At 33.1% G+C, this 18,733-nt stretch overlaps 1 protein-coding gene across 2 annotated transcripts in view; it reads right to left on the reverse strand.

Annotated features, from left to right (window-relative positions):
• Positions 1-18,733, reverse strand: part of LOC105467210 (ADAM metallopeptidase with thrombospondin type 1 motif 19) — a 282,043-nt gene that overhangs the window by 172,503 nt on the left and 90,807 nt on the right. For both annotated transcript variants that reach the window (XM_011716699.3, XM_024788331.2), the window contains exon 7: positions 15,518-15,561. In XM_011716699.3, the coding sequence (XP_011715001.3) occupies positions 15,518-15,561 (44 nt within the window). The remainder of the gene's footprint in view (positions 1-15,517; positions 15,562-18,733) is intronic.

Consider the following 18,733-nt stretch of genomic DNA (forward strand, 5'->3'; position numbering starts at 1 on the left):
CAGTTCTCATTCCAGTCCTGCTTTCAGAAAGTGTGGAGTTAGTTACCACTCTGCTGTGTACTTCTCATAATTTTGTCTGTTTCCACGTACAAGCAGAGGGAATCAAGAGATGAGAAGCAGTGGTGTTTACCCCATCCTCCTGGGATTAAAGCTGTTCAGATCAGACAGGAAGATTTATCCAAATTTTTATGGCTCATATTCCTGCCACTGTTACTATCCCTGCTGCCACTATCATAGGATTGTAGAAGGCGGAAGATGGGGCAGAAGAGAATGTAGACATTAAAGGAGGGGTTTCTCCTACTTTCTCTGAGCATCAGGACCCCTTCCTGGGCCTTAATCCAGAACGGGAGGGCTTCTGCTAGTGTTTTCTCCCTCAAGGTCCTAATGACAACTTACAAGTGTGGGCTGCGTTGAATCCAAGATGGAGAATACAGAAAGAGAGAAAAAATATAAACTCACTGCTGGTTTGGTGGCACTTCAAATTCATATCTTCTTCCCAATCAGCCTGTTACTTTTACTTTTAAAAATCCTCAAATAGGTGTTCCATTCTCTCAAGTTTTATAGCTGCGTTCAATGGGAGAGAGAAGGGTGGAGTGTGTTTACTCCAGTTTACCTGAAACTAGACAGAGATAGTTACTTCTCTGCAAAAAATAAAAATAATAAACCAAAACTAGCATCTTATAATTCAAAGAAAACTGCCTAGGGAATTGTGGGTTTTTTTGTTTTTTGGTTTTTTTTTCTGTGATGCAAATCAAACATTTCCATTATCTCAATATTCTTTAGAAGTACTTCCACTATCCGGCTACTTAGAGGACAGGATTGGGAAGGACCTGGAAAATGCAGAGGCAACTTTGGTATATCACTAGATTATTTACATATTAAAGTCCCAAAGCACTGCAATATTTGACAAAAGGATTTTCTTCTGTATGGGTTTATACAGTTTCTATATTTTCTCATGTAATAATTGATAATATTCTATATACCATAGTACAACTAACCTACTAGACATCTGCTTTAAAAGAATATAGATTGTATTAATATTATTAGCATACTGATGATTAAACAAAAAGGAAAAAAACAGATTTGCCAATTTTCCCCAATCCTGTTGCTTAAAAAATGCTAAGAAAAATTTCTACTGAGTTCAGAATAAAGTTTTCTGATCAAACCAACATCATTAAAATTTGATGGCAGACTTTTTTCCCCTCACATCCAGATTTGGAAGAAAATACTAAGGCTTCTCTGTGTTTAAAAGATATGTATTAATACATTTATTCTTGGAAGCTATGATAGTAAAAGAGAAAAAGTTGGCTCAGTATGAAAGGGAGACAAATAGGAAACTTTTTAGGTTATCTGGGCAACAATAACAAAAGGCTAGGAAAAAGGAAAACATTTAAAGAATATATAAATAGGATCATTTTAGGCACCATTCTATTTCTAGTGCCTAGCACCTAACACAAACTTGGACACAGAAAAGAGGTTTCAAAATATTGGAGGAAATTGAATAAATGATAAGAAAGAGACAGAGAAGTGAAAAGAAGGCCATCTGAAATGCAAGAACCAATAAAAATTGAGGAAAATGGATACAGTAGCACATTTCATATTATATTCAAAGTATATTTCCAGGCCTCTCAGATAAAGGAATTAAGTACAAGATGAAGGTTATTACTCTGTACATATCAAATATATCTGAGACCTAGACCATCATAATGTGCCAATAGCCAATGCTTTGTGGCCATCTGGATTAAATGAAAACAAAGTTAAGAAAAATAGTATAGAATCAGCTTCTAATACATGTAGCAAATGCTCATAGGTTTATTCCTATAGAGTCTAATTATAATTATTGGGAGATTAAATAATGAAAAATCTAAATTATAGAAATAATTGTAATGGTTAATATTTCTGAAGTAAGTAATTTTAAATTTATTATTAAAAATTCTGATTAGTGTGTTTAAAAATGTCTTAAACATGTTCATCAACAATAGAGTGACCATATGGCTAGTTTGCCTAGGGCATCCCAATTTACGCTTTTGTCTAAGCATAATTATGTCTCTTTTAACTTTTAAAAGTTCCCTGGTATGAATTACAAATTATATGTTTACTTTATCTATAAATAAACCTCACAGGCCTTTTTATTTCAAAACTAAAGTCATGCCCAGGCCCTATCTGACCCTATTAGGTTTTCTTAGTTTCTTTGCTGGAGACCCAGAGACTTGCATTTCCTCTATTCCAAGCTGGCACCATCCAAATTACCTCCTTGAAGAACCAGTTTTCCCCACCCCATTTACTTTCTGTACCACAGTCAAGTGTTTAGAGCCACTTCACCTTAATATGCTTTTGTTCATCACTGATGAGACAAAGGAAATGAATATTAAATATGGAGAAATTGGAATGATTACAGAATTGTATGAAGTCCTTCCAAATCCTCTTAAAATCTTTTTGCTGTTTTACTGTCTCATCAGATACGATAAATGAAAATCTTTCTTTGAATTTCTCCCCTTAACTTTTATTTCTTAACATTTTCTTCCTTCTTATTATGTCCTCAACAAGGATCATGTATATACTTGCATCCAACATAGACTTGTTTTCTTCCTGTATATAAGCCCCCAATTAATATGAAATAATACGCATCCTTTAGTCAGAATGAGCTAGTTTTCTACTGTTTCATAGCAAATTATCACTAATGTAACAGCTTAAAGTAACACCCATTTATTATCCCACATTACTATAGGTCAGAAGTCTGGGTGGGCTTGACTGGGTTCTCTGCTTGGGGGTCTCACAAGGGCAAAGTCAAGATATCATTCAGGCTGTGCTCTCGTTTAAAGGTTATGGAAAGTATCAGCTTATAAACTCATGCAGGTTATTGGTACAATTCAGTGCCTTGCTTCTGCTTTAAGAGTTTCGCTTGGCACCCCATCTCTACTAAAAATACACAAAATTAGTTGGGCATGGTGGCACCTGCCTGTAATCCCAGCTATTGAGGAGGCTGAGGCAGGGGAATCGCTTGAACCCGGGAGGGAGAGGTTCCAGTGAGCTGAGATTGTGCCACTGCACTCCAGCCTGCGTGACAAAGCAAGACTTTGTCTAAAAAACCCAAACCAAAACAAACAAACAAAAAAGTTCCACCTGGTTAGATCTCCATGTCTTAAGGTAAACTGAAAAACTTTAATTACCTCTGCAAAATTCCTTCACAGCAGTACTTAGATTAGCATTTGATTGAATAGCTAGGGGTCAGAAATCTTGGGATTACTAAGAATTCTGTCTACCACACTGAATATATTCTATTTGCATATCTGAAGCTTCCTGTGTTAATCACTGAGCAGCGCATTATCACAAAAGATCTCTCATAAATGTGAAGACCTCTGAATATTCAAAAAATTTTCAAAAAATAGTTTTTATAAAATTTTACCCATTGAAGGTTGGCACAGGCTTCTAATATGCTTGCTAATTTCTTCTGCAAAAGTATATGTCCCACTAGACTGAGTGGGCAAAAATCTGATTGTCAACCTTGAATCCATCATAGAGCTTGACATTGGACTTTGAATATAGTAAATCCCCAATAAATGTATTGGAACTCCCATGAATACTTAATTACACTACTAATTCATTTAGAAACTAAGATTCATGTAGACAAAAGTTAACCTAGTCTTTGCCTAGTCCAAAGGCTTAAAAATGTCAAAATATTGCATATTGAACTAACAAGGCTTTTCAGTACAAACAGTATAGTTCTATCATAAAAGGTATTAAAGTAAAAAGATGACCTCAATAATTGCTTTAAGTATTTTAAGTCCCTGAGATTCTCTATGGTTGAGGTGCCATGATGCAAAAGAAAATGCCAAATTGCTGTTTAACAAAAATTAAGCTACTTAAAAATGAGCTTAACCTCTTCTCACCCAGCAAAAATGACTACTTCTGCTGCAATGTGGTATGAAGAATGTACTGGTGTTTGGAAAGGGAAGTGTCTGGAGATTCTCACAGTACAGTGTTGACATAAAGGGCTATTTAAATATGTTTTAGTGTATGGATATGCTTCTTTTTGGCAGTTGCTTCCTGGGTGGTCTGTATACCTGACAATATGTCAAGTACATAAAATCAGAATATTCAGAAGCATAGAGAAGAATAACCTGGATCATTCCAAACTGCTCAAAGACAGAAGAAAAAAAGTTAGGATGTTGAAGCAACTAAGTTTCCATAGAATGCCTGGGGGAGTCAGAGCATCACAGAGCTGGGAACTTGGTGGTAGAGGATACACAGCCTCTCTTATCCACAAGTATTGGAGGAATATTCATAGCAGAAAACTCATTCAATCAGCATTTATCTTTGCCAGCTTTAAGTATTTTCCAATTTTCTATACATTAAAGTCCTTAAAAAGTCTCATGAAACGTGTGTACACACACACACACACACGTAAACACTGACTATCCCCATTGATTATCAATCATTCTCAGCTTATGGCAGAATTGCTCAAAGAGGGTTATGCAGAAACCTGGGAGTCCATAAGACCTTTTGAGTGGGTCCTCTAAGACCTTTTCAAGAGGTATATGGAAAGTTAAAACTGTGTTGACATTTGTAGTGATGGTGCCAAAGTAATGGTAGGTAAAATTGCCTAGTGAAGGCAGTGGCACCAATTTCATGTCAGTCATTTTATTCACTGTCACTTACTCCCAGGAGGGGTACCATGACAATTTCACTTCAAAATTTCCAGATGTAGCAGTAACATTTATTCATTTTATCAAATCTGAACACTTGAGTATATATATTTTTAAAATATTTTTGTGTAACAAAAAAACAAGTATGGATAAAGCATTTCTGTTGCAGACTAAAATATGATCTCTCAGTTAAAAGTATTGTGAAATTGTTTCAGTTATGAGCTGAGATGGCTGTGCTTTTCAGGAAGCATCATTTTTTCATTGAAAGAATAAGTGACAAACAGTATTCAGACTTGGAAATCTGAGCAATACTTGCCTAAAAATGATCAAAGTGAACTTGTCACTCTATGAAAACCAACTTATGGTATTATGACTATTTCTTTTGCCAATAATAAAATTCAAGTTTTCAAGTGAAAAATTAGAATATTGGAAAACTTTCATCTGTCACCATGAGCTTGACAGCTTCTCAAAACTTAAAGACTTTTCTGATAATATAGGTGGTGATATTAACAGATAGATAAGATTAGATTAGATAGATAGATAGATAGATAGGTAGATAGATAGTAGGGTGAAATGCGTCAACATTTAGAAGATCTGCCTAATTCAGTGAACTAATATATTCCAATCAATAGATAATTGATACTAAAAAGCCATGCAGGGTTAAAACATCCATTTAAATTATAAGATATACCAATAGATATTAATATACTAGAGTGTGAAAGTTCATTCTGTGCTTTCAGATTCTACATTGTCCCATTCCACAAACTTTTAAAACACTATGACGTGGGTTTTAGAAAATGCACAATAATCTGAAAATAGTCCTCCATTTTTCAACAACATTCTGGGTAAGGTCACATTTTCCTCATACAGGTCAACCATAATAACATACAGAAACACCTTATGCAGAAGCAGATATGAGATATGAGATTCAGCTGTCTTCTAGAACCCAAACAAAGAAACTCTCAAAAATATAAAACAAAGCCATGTCTTCTCACTATTTTTATTGTTCTAGATAATATAGCTAATTTTTGTAAAAATTATGAATGCATGTCCTTTATGCTAACATTTGATGAGTTTATTAATTTTAAATGAATCAAAATGATTCTAGAATTTATTTTAATTTCTAACACAACAATAATTGATAAATGTAACCTACATAAAAATCTATTTGGGATCTTAAATAATTCAATAATGTAAAGGAGTACAAAGACCAAAAAGTTTAATAATTACTACCTTGTAGCATACAATCTGAACATCTCTAAAACAGTTTCTAAAACTTTTTTTTTTTTTTTTTTTTTTGAGACATAGTCTTGCTCTGTCACCTATGCTGGAGTGTAGTGGCACAATCTCAGCTCACTGCAAGCTCTGCCTCCTGGGTTCATACCATTCCCCTGCCTCAGCCTCCTGAGTAGCTGGGACTACAGGCGCCCACCACCACGCCCAGCTAAATTTTTTTGTATTTTTAGTAGAGACAGGGTTTCACTGTGTTTGCCAGGATAGTCTCGATCTCCTGACCTCGTGATCCACCCGCCTTGGCCTCCCAAAGTGTCTAAGACTATTTCTTTAAAAAAAACTTGTGGAGACATCTTAACTATAAAACCAATTATCCAAGTTAGTGTCACAACACATGTGAATGCTGAGCAAATTGGATTGCGTGACTAAGTGTTGCTGCAAGATGTATAAACAAATGTATAAACATACGTATGTATTAAAATACACACATAAAGTACAGTAGTACTTTAAAAGTTTTTCTTGAAATTCCACTTTCAGCAGTGAGAAAAGTCTGGTTGCAAATCACCTGAACATATAAATGATGGAGTAAAAATAACAAAAATCATCTTAAATGCATAGCTGAGTTCACTCTTAAAGGAAATCCTTCCATGGGCTGAAGGAAAAGCAGGGAAGAGTTCTGAGCTGGCACCGATGTGCTGATTGCCTATAGGCATTTACCAGTCTCAGATCCAAAATATTCAGCCTTAGCCATTGCACTGGAACAAAGATAATGCCTGTTCAAGGTGAGATCTCCAAACTGAAACTTCTAATTAAAGTGAGTGGGAGAAGATACCATCTTTCTCCACCCTCCCACACAAATAATTAACTCAACAAAATGATAAGAAAAACAATCTGCTCCGTAAAAAAAAAAATTTACAGCATGAAAACCTGTCTACTTTTTAGCCTAGACTCTGTTTTTATTTTGTTTTGTTTTGTTTTTGTAGGACAGATGGCATTAAAATAAGTTAGACTGATAGCTAAATCCTCAAGAGCAACAATGGATGCCAAAGGACAGGTCAACTAAATCTTCAAAATGTGCTGAAAAAACAAAAATACCAAACAGGTATCCAGAATCCTGGGATTTTATACTCACTTAAAATATCTTTCAAGAATTGAAGTAAAATTAAGACATTTTCATACTAACAAAAACTTAAGTGTGTGTCATCAGTAGACTTTTACTAAGGGAAATTCTAATAAATATTGCTTCAATCGGAGGAAAGTAAGATTAGGAGAGAGAACTGGTTTGTAAGAAAGAACGAAGAACTAATAAAAGCCAATAAAATAATAAATATGTGAATAAATCTAATTGAGCATTGACTGTAGAAAACCATAACATCTTGTGTGTTTTAAAAATCAAATAAGTTGTTTAAAAAAATGGTAACAGCCTACAATAAGGACAGGGGATATAGAATGTTTCAAGGGCTTTATATTCCTGAGAGAAAATAAAAGATAAACTTTGGACTTGGATATATGTTTGCATTTCTATTGTAAACATGTCTTTAATGCACATAGGATTCTCTAAGGTGTATTTGTAAGAATTTAATTGATGTCAAGTTGTACAAATGCCAGTTTTACTAAATACTGCCCAAAGTTCTCTAAAGTGATTATATCAATTTAAATTCACTCCTGAAGCACATTGTTTCCATGGATTCACATACTTGCCATCACTTTATAATGTAGGATTTTAATTTCATCAATCCCACTGGTAGAAATCTGCTTGTGATCTGAATGTTCATTTCCTTTACTACTAATGAAGTTGGGCATCTTACCATTTTATTTTTTTAAATTTACCCTTGATGTATTATCTTCCAAAAATGGTCTTTAGAGTCTTTTGCCCTATTTGGCATGTCTACTTCCCTGTTTGTTTCTTACTTACTGATTCAGAAAATTTGTTTTTATACTCTGGGTTCTAATACTTTGTTGGTTACACATATTGGAAATACTATTAATATATATCAATAATTCTAAGATTCACCTTATTTCACATTGTAATGTCTTGAAATCAATAATTCTTAGAATTAAAATTGGTCATTGTCTTATTTATTTAGTGATATATAAACTAAGGGTATGTGTTGAAATCAATGAAAATTGAAGATACTTTAAAATCCAGGAAATATGGTATCCTCTCCCTGATAGAAGCTTGCTTTTGTTCACTTTCATTACTGTCTTTTAATATTTATAAATTTTAAATACTAATATAGTTCCTGTATGATTAACATTTTTGTGTACTCTTTAAGAAATCTGTCTCTTCTTCAGAAATAGATTCCTGTTTTTACAAATTTAAACCATACAGAATTAATCTCAATTTTTTTTCACGTGAATAACCATCTTAACATCACATATTGAACTATGCCTTACCCAGTGATCTGCAGTATACATCAATTTCCAAATACGGGCAACTGCGTTTTCATATTTACTGTGTACTATATCTTGGTATCTGATAGCGCAGGTTTCCCTCCTTCCCATATTCTTTCTTCACCAATATCTTGGCAATTTTCAGACCTATGTTCCTCTATACATTTAGAATCATCATGTCTAGTTCCTTCAAAACTCTTGTTAGAATTTTAATGGAATGCATTGTATTAATAGATCGGTTTGAGGGAAATGAACATTTGTATCATATTTAGTCTTATGAGTAGAGTGTATCTCTTCATCAAGTTGGGTCTTCTTTATTGAATTGTAATATAGTCTATAATATTCTCCATATGTTTTACATACTTGTCATTAGATATATTTCAATATATTTCATATTTTACATAAAATACACAGAAGTTTTAATTTCTTACTGCCTATGACTAAAACAAAATGCAATTTGTTACTGCATATTGATTTGATATCTAACTACCAATTAAATTCTCCTACTATTTCTCATAATTTAATTCCATAATCTGTTTTATTCTTTATGTAGATAATAGTATTATCTAGTTTATTGTAATGCCTAAAATTTTCAGTGCATTGTCGAATAGAAGTGGTAGTAGCAGAGTTGTTTCCTTGTTTCTGATTCTAAAAGGAATGCTTTTAATGCTCCACTGTTTAAAAGGAAAGATATTTACAAGTTGTTTTGTAAGTGATTTCTACTGGTTAATAAAGTTCCTACTTTTCCCTGCTTTGCCAAGAGTTTTTATCATGAATGTGTTTTGAATTGTATGAAAGGCATTTTCTTTATACAAACAAGATGATCATATGGTTTTTATCTTTAATTGGAATACGTAGTTACATTTTAAGATGTTCTAATGCTAAACTACCCTTGCATTTCTGGAATAAATCTGCAATAAAATAACCATACTTGGTTATTTAAAAAATGAATTCATTGTAAGATAATATCTGCTAATATTTAATTGACTTTCTTCATTTCTTTCCTAATAAAGAAGGGCTTATCATTTTTCTGTTTTACCCTATCCTCTTAGGATTTAGTAAGACATTTCTATAGTTTTAATCTCTCCATTTTCTATTTTCTAAAATAGTTTGTATAACATTAAAATGATCCATCTTTGGAACATAGAAATCATCTACAAAATCATCAGAGCCTGGTATTTTTGTAGGTAGATTTTATTTTATTTTTATTTTATTATAAGTTTTTTTGAGACAGGGCCTCACTGTTGCCCAGGCTGGAGTGCAGTGGTGCCATCTCAGCTCACTGTAACCTCCACCTCTGGATTCAAGCAATTCTTCTGCCTCAGCCTCCAAAGTAGCTGGGATTACAAGTGCGTGCCACCATGCCCAGCTATTTTTTTTTTTTTTTGTATATTTGTAGTAGGGATGGGGATTCACCATGTTGCCCGGGCTTGTTTCGAACTCCTGGCCTCAAAAAACCTGCCCACCTCAGCCTCCCAAAGAGCTGGGATTACAGGCAGGAGTCACTGTGCTCAGCCGTGGGTAGATTTTAAAGAACTGATTCAATTTATTTCATAGTTAAAAGAAGATACAGACTATTTTTTGTTGTCGTTATTTTGGCTAATCCCTCAGCTAGAAATGGTTAACTATAATTAATCATGTTTGTTAACAGAACCTGAGTTTGTTACTCCTTATAAATATTTTTATATCATGGTACCAATTACTACTTTTTATCTAATCTTTTTACCAGTTCTCAAAACTAACCATAGAAACAGAATTGTTGATACCACAGTTTAAAGACTTGAAATCATTAAGTTTCTTTATTCTTTCTCTAAATGATGGAGGCAATATTACTTAGAAAGTGTACTGGTTTTCCATGGCTGCCTGTAAAAATTATTGCAAATTCAGTGGCTTAAGCTATCCAAATTTATTCTCTTGCAGTTTTCTAGGTTAGAAGTTTGACACAGACCTCACTGGCTAAAATCAAGTGTTGAAAAGGCTGTTTGTGTTCACTTCTGTAGGCTCCAGGGAAGATTCTATTTCCTTGTTTTTGCATGTTCTAGAAGCTGCTCACATTTCCTCACTAGTAACCTCATTCTTCAAACCATCCATGATGAGCTGAATCCTTTTCATACTGCATCTCTGTCTTTCTTTAGTAATCACGTCTCCCTCTGACTCAGAACTTTTCTGCCTCACTCTCCCACTTTTAAGAACTCTTGTGACAACATTGGGCCTACCATGATAATACAGGATAATCTCCCTATTTCAAGGTCAGATGGCTGGCAGCCTTAATTCCATCTACTACCTTAATTCCTTGTTGCTTTGTAACCTAACATATTCATAAATTCCAGGGACTGGGGCAAATACGCTCTTAAGGACCATTATTCTGCCTACCACAAAAATTAAGGCAACTTCATAAGCAATAGCAGCAAAGAGATAGTTCCACTTGCATAATGAAATACACTTTATTTCCCTTAAAATTTAAATATACTACCATAGTTCATTCAATGTAAGATTTTAAAAACTTTAAATTAAACTATGACAACCCTGGTAAGCCATTCATTGCAAAATGAATCCTAATTTCAGGGATTTAAAAGGTAAACACACGCCTGTAATCCCAGCACTTTGGGAGGCCAAGGCAGGCGGATCACAAGATCAGGAGATCCAGACCAGCCTGGCTAACATGGTGAAACCCTGTCTCTACTAAAAATACAAAAAATTAACCAGGCATGGTGGCAGGTGCCTGTAGTCCAGCTACTCGGGAGGCTGAGGCAGGCGAATGGCGTGAACTTGGGAGGTGGAGCTTGCAGTGAGCCAAGATCACGCAACTGCACTCCAACCTGGGCGACAGAGCAAGACTCCATCTCAGAAAAATCAAAAGAAAAAAAAAAGATAAATGCACATGTTTTAAAATTGATGTTTTAATGGATTAAAACATATAATACCATGTGTTTTCTTCCATGATCTACATACCTACCTACTGACCCACCAAACCATCTACATAACTAAATCAACAGGAAAAAAATGTGTAATTGAGAAGGTGGTAAAAATTATTTTTACTTTTTATCCCCTATGTAGCTTTTCAAATATAAGCTTAGTAAATAACTATAATTTATCAACGAAAACACTTACTTAACAATATTCCATAACATTAATATAGCCCAACTTATTTAAAATGCACAAACATTTTGACTCAGCAAATGAGCACAATATCCTATTGTTTTAAAGCTGAAATACTGGTAAATAAAATTATTTCAAAGTTTGTGTTTGTCATTTCCAATTTAATTCTGTATCTTCATCTGAAGACATTTTTTCTCACATTCAGTTTTCTAGTTGTATTTTTATCTATGGCATAAAAATGAATTATGTTATAAAAGAGAGGTGACAGTACAGTCAGAAGATCTGAGGTAGAGTCTAGCACTACCATTTACTATCAGTGATTCTGGGCAAATCTGTAACCTCTCCACGGGGAATAAGAGGATGTGATAGAAACTGGTGCAGATGAAATGCCAATTAACTAGCTGCTTTGCAACTGTCACAGTTTCACAACATTCTGTGAGACAGAAGATGTAGCCTCTATTTTAAAGGTGAGGAATCCAAGCTTTCAAGGTGTTAGTGTGCCCGCATTCACATAGTTAATAAGTAGCATAGACTTGATTTAAATCTGGATATCTGACTTCAAAATCTATGATCCGTTTGTTTTTCAGGGCTTTCTTCATCTGTAAAATAATAATGATAACAAAACTAGAGAGTTCAGATTTTGATGGAATTAAATGAGACAATGTCCATGAAAATACTGTTTGCATTACAATGCAAAGCATAAATCTTACCATTGCTTTGAAAATACAAGCATTCCTCTCCATTTATAACTCACATTAATAATATACATTCAAATCCTCTAAGTGCTGTTCTTTCCTCTTACTATACCTAGGAGAGTAGGGAGAAGCATCTTAAAGTCATCATTCAACCCTACATGATCCAAACTAATAAATACTAAATCCACTTCTTTCCTTTCTCTTTCTTCTCTCCATATTTTCATTATAGTATTAAAAGTAAAATGGCTGACTTCACATTGGTTATAGATAAAAGGGAAAAGAAGTATACAATGACTTAAAAGCATCTACCAAAAAATATATCCCTTTGGATTATATGAAGAGATTTTAAAATGTGTATGCATAAACCTTTTATTGATGTTAACCCTAAATCACTTCAGCTTTGTTTTACTAGAGATTGATAGCTATTAAGATGATTGATAAGCTATATACATGCTCATTTAATTTTTTAAGAAGTCACAGAGCAGTTTACCAGCATTTGCTCTTAATAAGAGTAGAGGTTATTAATATTGCCCCATATTTTTCTTGCCCTGTAAATGAAAATATGAACATCAGGGAAGATTTTTATGCCTTAGGCTACAAGGAATGTAAAAGTCTTAAACTGGCTTAGTAATAAGGATATACTGACTCACATATTCAGAAACCCAAACATTAGACCGGGCTCCAGGATTGGAGGATTCAACAATGTTATCCAAGAGAAAGATACTTTCCATCTCTTCATTCTGCAGTATGTGATGTCAGGTTCATCACAAGGATGGTTTCCTTCCTGATTACAGTGATAAGGGTTGCATCCTTCCTTATTTATATCCAGTGGAGGCATAAATGATCAAGCTCTAACCATCAAAAATGCTACCTTTTTCAGCTTCATGAGGCAAATACAGGGAACAGATCATATGTCTCCACTTGGGCAATGGCATGGGCTGACTGGCTTAGGCCTATGGTCCTGAAACAATCCCCATGATAGGCCCAGACAAATCATGACCCAACCCCCAGGGCTATCCTTTCCTAACATAGCATTGCAGCTACACAGTGGTAGATGCATGGATGATGAGGTGGCAATCACAGTGTCTATGTCTCACAAATGTCTTTATAAATCTTATTAATATAGTTGTCCCTTTGTATCCATGAGGGATTAGTTCCAAGACTCTTTGCAGATAACAAAATCCATGAAAGCTCAATTCCTTTTATATGATGGGGTGGTATTTGATTATAACCTATACACATCCTCTCCTATAATCTGAATCATCTCGAGATTACCTTTAATACCTAATATAATACTTAGCACTTACAAGGTAAGCGCTATGTAAATAGTGGTTATACTGCATTATTTTTAATTCGTATTTTTGTTATTGCTGCATTTTACTTCATATTTTTATTTAGACAAAATATTTTTGTACCACAAGTGGTTGGAGTCCATGATACAGAAGGCTGACTGTATATGACTCTATACATAGGCATAGGTAGTGTGACAAGAAGGTTTTCGTGGGGTTTGGGTAAAACAGATTACTTTGACTTGGTTGCTATAAGTTTTCATTTTATCTGTCTTGAAGAAATATTTCATATTTTCACTCTGCTCAAGACTACATAGGGAAAGATCCCATCTATATTTGGGCTAAAGGAAAAAAATCTGCCATAAGATACGAAGAGAGAACTAGGCTTTAGTGATGCCAGAGGTGCCGATGACAACCTAAGGAATCAGCAAAACAAAATTCAGGAAGGGCACTGGAATTTTCACACCCTATGCTATAATATTTTAAACTGATTTTTTTGAAGATCTTAATGAACAGGACGAATAGAGCCAAAGACTCAATAAATTGCTTTCCTGCCAAATCTTACATACTCTGATTATCAGAACACACTGAGGTACTCAATTACACAAATGTGTTTTAAATTAGAAAATAAAATTTACATATACCATATCACAAATATACAAACAATTTTGAATTAGCAGATTTAGCAAGATGTGAAATTCTGTTGTTATCAAAACAGAAATTGGTTCTTATTAGTAGCTGCTTACAGGCTATAAAGAGTCAGTTCGTGTGTATAGCTATGGAAGGTGTCACCTGAGTTGCTGATTTCTCACATGTACTCGAGCAAGGCAAGATGTGAGCTGTCCCTATTAAAGAAGGCTTTAATAATAATAAATGGGGGCAACATTGCTGCTTGCATGAAAGAAAAGGTTGTTATTTTGAGACAAGTTTTACTGGTAATCAAAAGCTTCCATGGTTAGGGTAACAAAAACTAGATACTAAGTTTTAATTTCTGGAGATTCAGACAGGAAAAGAAGAAAACTGGAGGGGAAGCAGGCAAGAGAGTCAACAGTAGGAAGATGGTCCCTACATCAATTCCACTTTTCCTTAGGTGCCCAGCTCTTTTTATGCTGACAGCTCCTTCTGAACCAAATATTCCCTTGATTCCATCATCATCGTAAGTTTTATGAATAATACATGTCAAAAATCCTTATATTATCCAAGATGTTAAACATATGAGGAGGTTGATGAAAAATTAGGTTAATGGAACTGGTTAGAATTATCTTTTAAAATACTAATATCCCTATGTTCTGTTTCTGCCCCCTTTTATTTATTGTCTATTTATTGTTTATTATTGTTCACTTTATAAAAAACAAATGACACAACAAAATGGTCAAGTTAAAATATTGCTCATCTTATAGAAATGAACCCTACACGATACGCCAAAATTAGATTACAACTCTTAAATATACCTTACCAATAATATATTGTTACACACAGCTACATAACTTAAAATTAAATATATATATATATAGAGAGAGAGAGAGAAAGAGAGAGAGAGAGATTGGGGTATCTTTGGATAGATACATTTATATTTATATGGATACATTTTAAAACATGAAAATATATGTGGCCATTCTCTCAAAATTAGAACAGTGGTTTCATGAATTCTGTTGGCTATATGGTTCTGTTTTAGGCACTTTAGATATCTAATACAAATGGTGAAAAATTTGCCACTTTACATAAGAAGAATCATACTGAATCAGCAGTTTATTTTGACACAGTCTGCAAAGATTTTTAAACACACATAAAAAACAATCTGTTATCCTGCAAATTAGTCAATCACAATGTCATTAATATATTTTGTCTTGGGTTATTAATAATAATAAAATTTTATCAAACTCATGTGTATCTCTGAGAAAATAACAAAAAAAGACTGATTATAGCCTCAAAGCATCACTTAAAGATTATCTCCTACATATAGTTGATACATGTGTCTTTAAGCTATTTAATTAATAACTGAAGTGCTGACAAACGATTAAACATATAGGTAGAAAATATGTATGTCTGACATTTTGAAGTTATTCCTTTATAACCAGAACACAAATAATTTCATATACTTAAACAAGTGATGTGTTCAAGTTCTCCAGAACTCCAAAAGTGTGAGAATTTTTATACTTACCAACAGTATCACATGGTTCATCTTTGTGCACACAGAAATCTTTCCTAGAAAGAAAAATAGAAAACTGAAATAAAGATAAATTATTTTCTACAAACAAAACATCATGTGACTCATTTTTAATAGTTATATGAGTAATTGAAACACATCTGTTATCTCCAAGAATCTAATAAAATTGTGAATAAGATTTTTAATTCTAAGATATGGAAGATTAAATTTTATAGCACATTTGTACATGATATAATTAATCCTCAGACATTAGACAGTTCCCATATTATGGACAATATTTCAAAAGTAAGATCCCATCTTGTTTTGAATTTTACAGTATTCTATTATTTTATTACAAAAAATAGTATCTGGTATTGGGACAAGGCTTTCCATTTGAAAAATTACTGGAAGACACCTACTTCATGTAACACAAAAATTATTTCCCGATAGAAGATTTAAATGTTAGAAATACAACTTAAAACAACATAATATTTTATGTCATAAGACTGGCAAAATTTTTAAAAGACTGATAATCATTTTATTAATGGTATAAGGAAATTATTATTTTACATAAATGGGATCTAACTATGTATAATATTTTATAATTTTTACTCTTTATCTGAAACTATATCCTAGCATTCCTAAGAATGCTTCACTTTTGTTATCAATTATTTAGGATTTCATAGAACGTAATTTAATATATCTTAATAAAAGTTATGAGATTTGGAGGCAGAGTGTATGAAAGCAAAACTTTTAATCTACCTCTTACTAGCTACGTGAACTTAGGCAACTTATTTAGCCTTGTTGTGCCTCTGTCACCTCATCAAAAAGATAAAGATAGTAATAATATCTACCACCTAGGTTTATTCTTCAATTTAAATGATTTAACATACATAAAACCTTAAAAACCTAGGTCACTGTGCAAGGGGAATGAGTTAACACATATAAGGTATTTAAAACAATGCCACACACAAAGTAAGCTCTCAAAAGTTAGTTGTGATGTTTTGTTGGGGATTATTTTATTGCTGCTATTAGTGTATCATAATATAAGCAACTTCTTAGCAATAAGCTTTTAGGTTCTATACAATTTTTACTATCACAAACAATATTACAATAGGTCTTTTGTGTGTACATAAATGAGAAAGTAAAATTATCTTTTAAAAAAAATTTCCTCTGTTTGTTACAGGATCTGAAAGCTGTATCTAAATGATAAAAAAAAAAGACTTTTAAAATTAAAGCACAATACTTTTGCCTATTCACCAATGAAGTCTATGTTGATCTTGATAATGGTTAGCTTTCAGTTCACATCTTGCTTGGCTCATTAGCAGCATTTGTGATTTAATACATACATATATCTATATATGTGTATATATATATGTGTGTGTGTATGTGTGTTCGTAAATGTTCCTTGTATATTAGAAATGTATATTTTTTTTTTGGAGTGCAGTTCCATCTAGCTCTTAAAAGCTCTGATATACAATTGTTACATAGAATAATCAATTCTGGATTGATTTTTACATGGTACCGAGAAAAGACTGTTAAAATTCCATTGTGGTTATAATTTTTTTGATGTTTCCCTGTGATTCTAATTTTTGCTTTGTTTATCTCAAAGTTTATTGTTTATTAAGTACTCTAAACTCAGTCTCTAAGTTTGTTTATTTTGAACTATTATTTTTATTATCATGTAAAATCCATATGTTTACTTTGCTAAGGTGGATTGTGTCTGATACTAACAAATATTAATATACAGTATTGCATTAGTATTTGCTTGTCCTATCGCTTTCATTTTGTTGTTAACATCCATTTTCTCTGAGTCTCTTATAAAGAGTACATAGCGAAAATTTTAAAAGCTAGTTATATAATATCTTTATAAATGAATTTAATCCTTTTCTATTTTCTTGTTGATATCTTTGGATTTCTATTATTTATGATTTCTATTTACCAAGTTCTATTTCTTTGTTCTTCTTTTTCTCTTTCTTCCTTTTATTTTTCACTCACTTTTTTTTTGGCTACTTTGGAAGTAACATTAAATTGTGGTTGATGTGTGATTCCTTTTACATTTTAAAGTAGGATATATGTGTTCTCTATGGCTGCTGTAAAAGTTCCATAAATTTGGTGGCTTAAAACCACACAAAACTTCAACTTAGAGTCTGAAGGCCAGAAGTTTGAAATGGGCTTTATTGCACTAAAATCAATGTGTTAGCAGTATCATGTTCCCTCTGAAAGCTCTAGATGAGAATATGTTTCCTTGCCTTCGCTAGCTTCCAGAGGCTACCCAGGTTTCTTGACTCAGGGCCTCCTTCTATTTTGAAGGCCAACAATTCCATCACCCTGCCCCCTGCTTCCATCATCATATGACCCTCTCTGACTCTCCTCTCTCTTTTCCTCACACCAGGATAATCTCACCACCTCAAGATCCTTAATATAATCACATCTGTACAGTCATTTCTTCCATACAGGATAACATATTTTCAGGTTCTGGAAATTAGAGCATAAACATCTTTGCAGGGAATGTTACTTTTCCTGCCTACCACATATCCTTACAATGTGTAAAGCTCTTCCTCCTGAAAAAAGCAAGAACATAACATTCTTTTAATCCAATCTCTCCCTTCAATTTTTCATGTGTTTTTAATCTGAAATTATGGTTCCATCTTGATTTTTCAAATCTAAAATTTGACAGTTGCTTTTAAAAACCATCAGGGTTTATGCAACAATTTGCCTTTTTATTAAGCAATTTTTTTTCTCAGTTATATCTTTTATCTTTACTTTCTAGACATCTCACTATTCTTTTTAAGTACATTCTTCAGTATCTCTTTCAATGAGGATCTATCTATGAATGGTAAACTTTCCTAGTTATTTTCTTTTGCTTTCATTTTTATTATTTAGCATTTATTCATAACTGAACAGTAACTGAGTTGTTATAAAGTCAACTTTATTGACTCTCAAACACTGAAGATACCATTTCATTTTATTCTAGCATTCATAAATATTGATTAGAAGTCTCTGATTACAGTTTTTGCCCTTTTTTCATGCATTGCTTTCTGCTTAATTTTTAACACTATTTCTGTCTTTATAATTCTACAGTCCCACGAAGATGAGTCAAGGTACTGATTTTGTTTTTATTTATCTTCTTTGGTACTTGGTATATTTTCAAGTTAAAGATCCATGAATACTTAAAAATTCTTGCCATTATCTATTTAGTTAATCCCTCTGACATTCCATTCTCTTTTC

The sequence above is a fragment of the Macaca nemestrina genome, chromosome 6 (assembly GCF_043159975.1).
Source record: "Macaca nemestrina isolate mMacNem1 chromosome 6, mMacNem.hap1, whole genome shotgun sequence".
Taxonomy (NCBI): domain Eukaryota; kingdom Metazoa; phylum Chordata; class Mammalia; order Primates; family Cercopithecidae; genus Macaca; species Macaca nemestrina.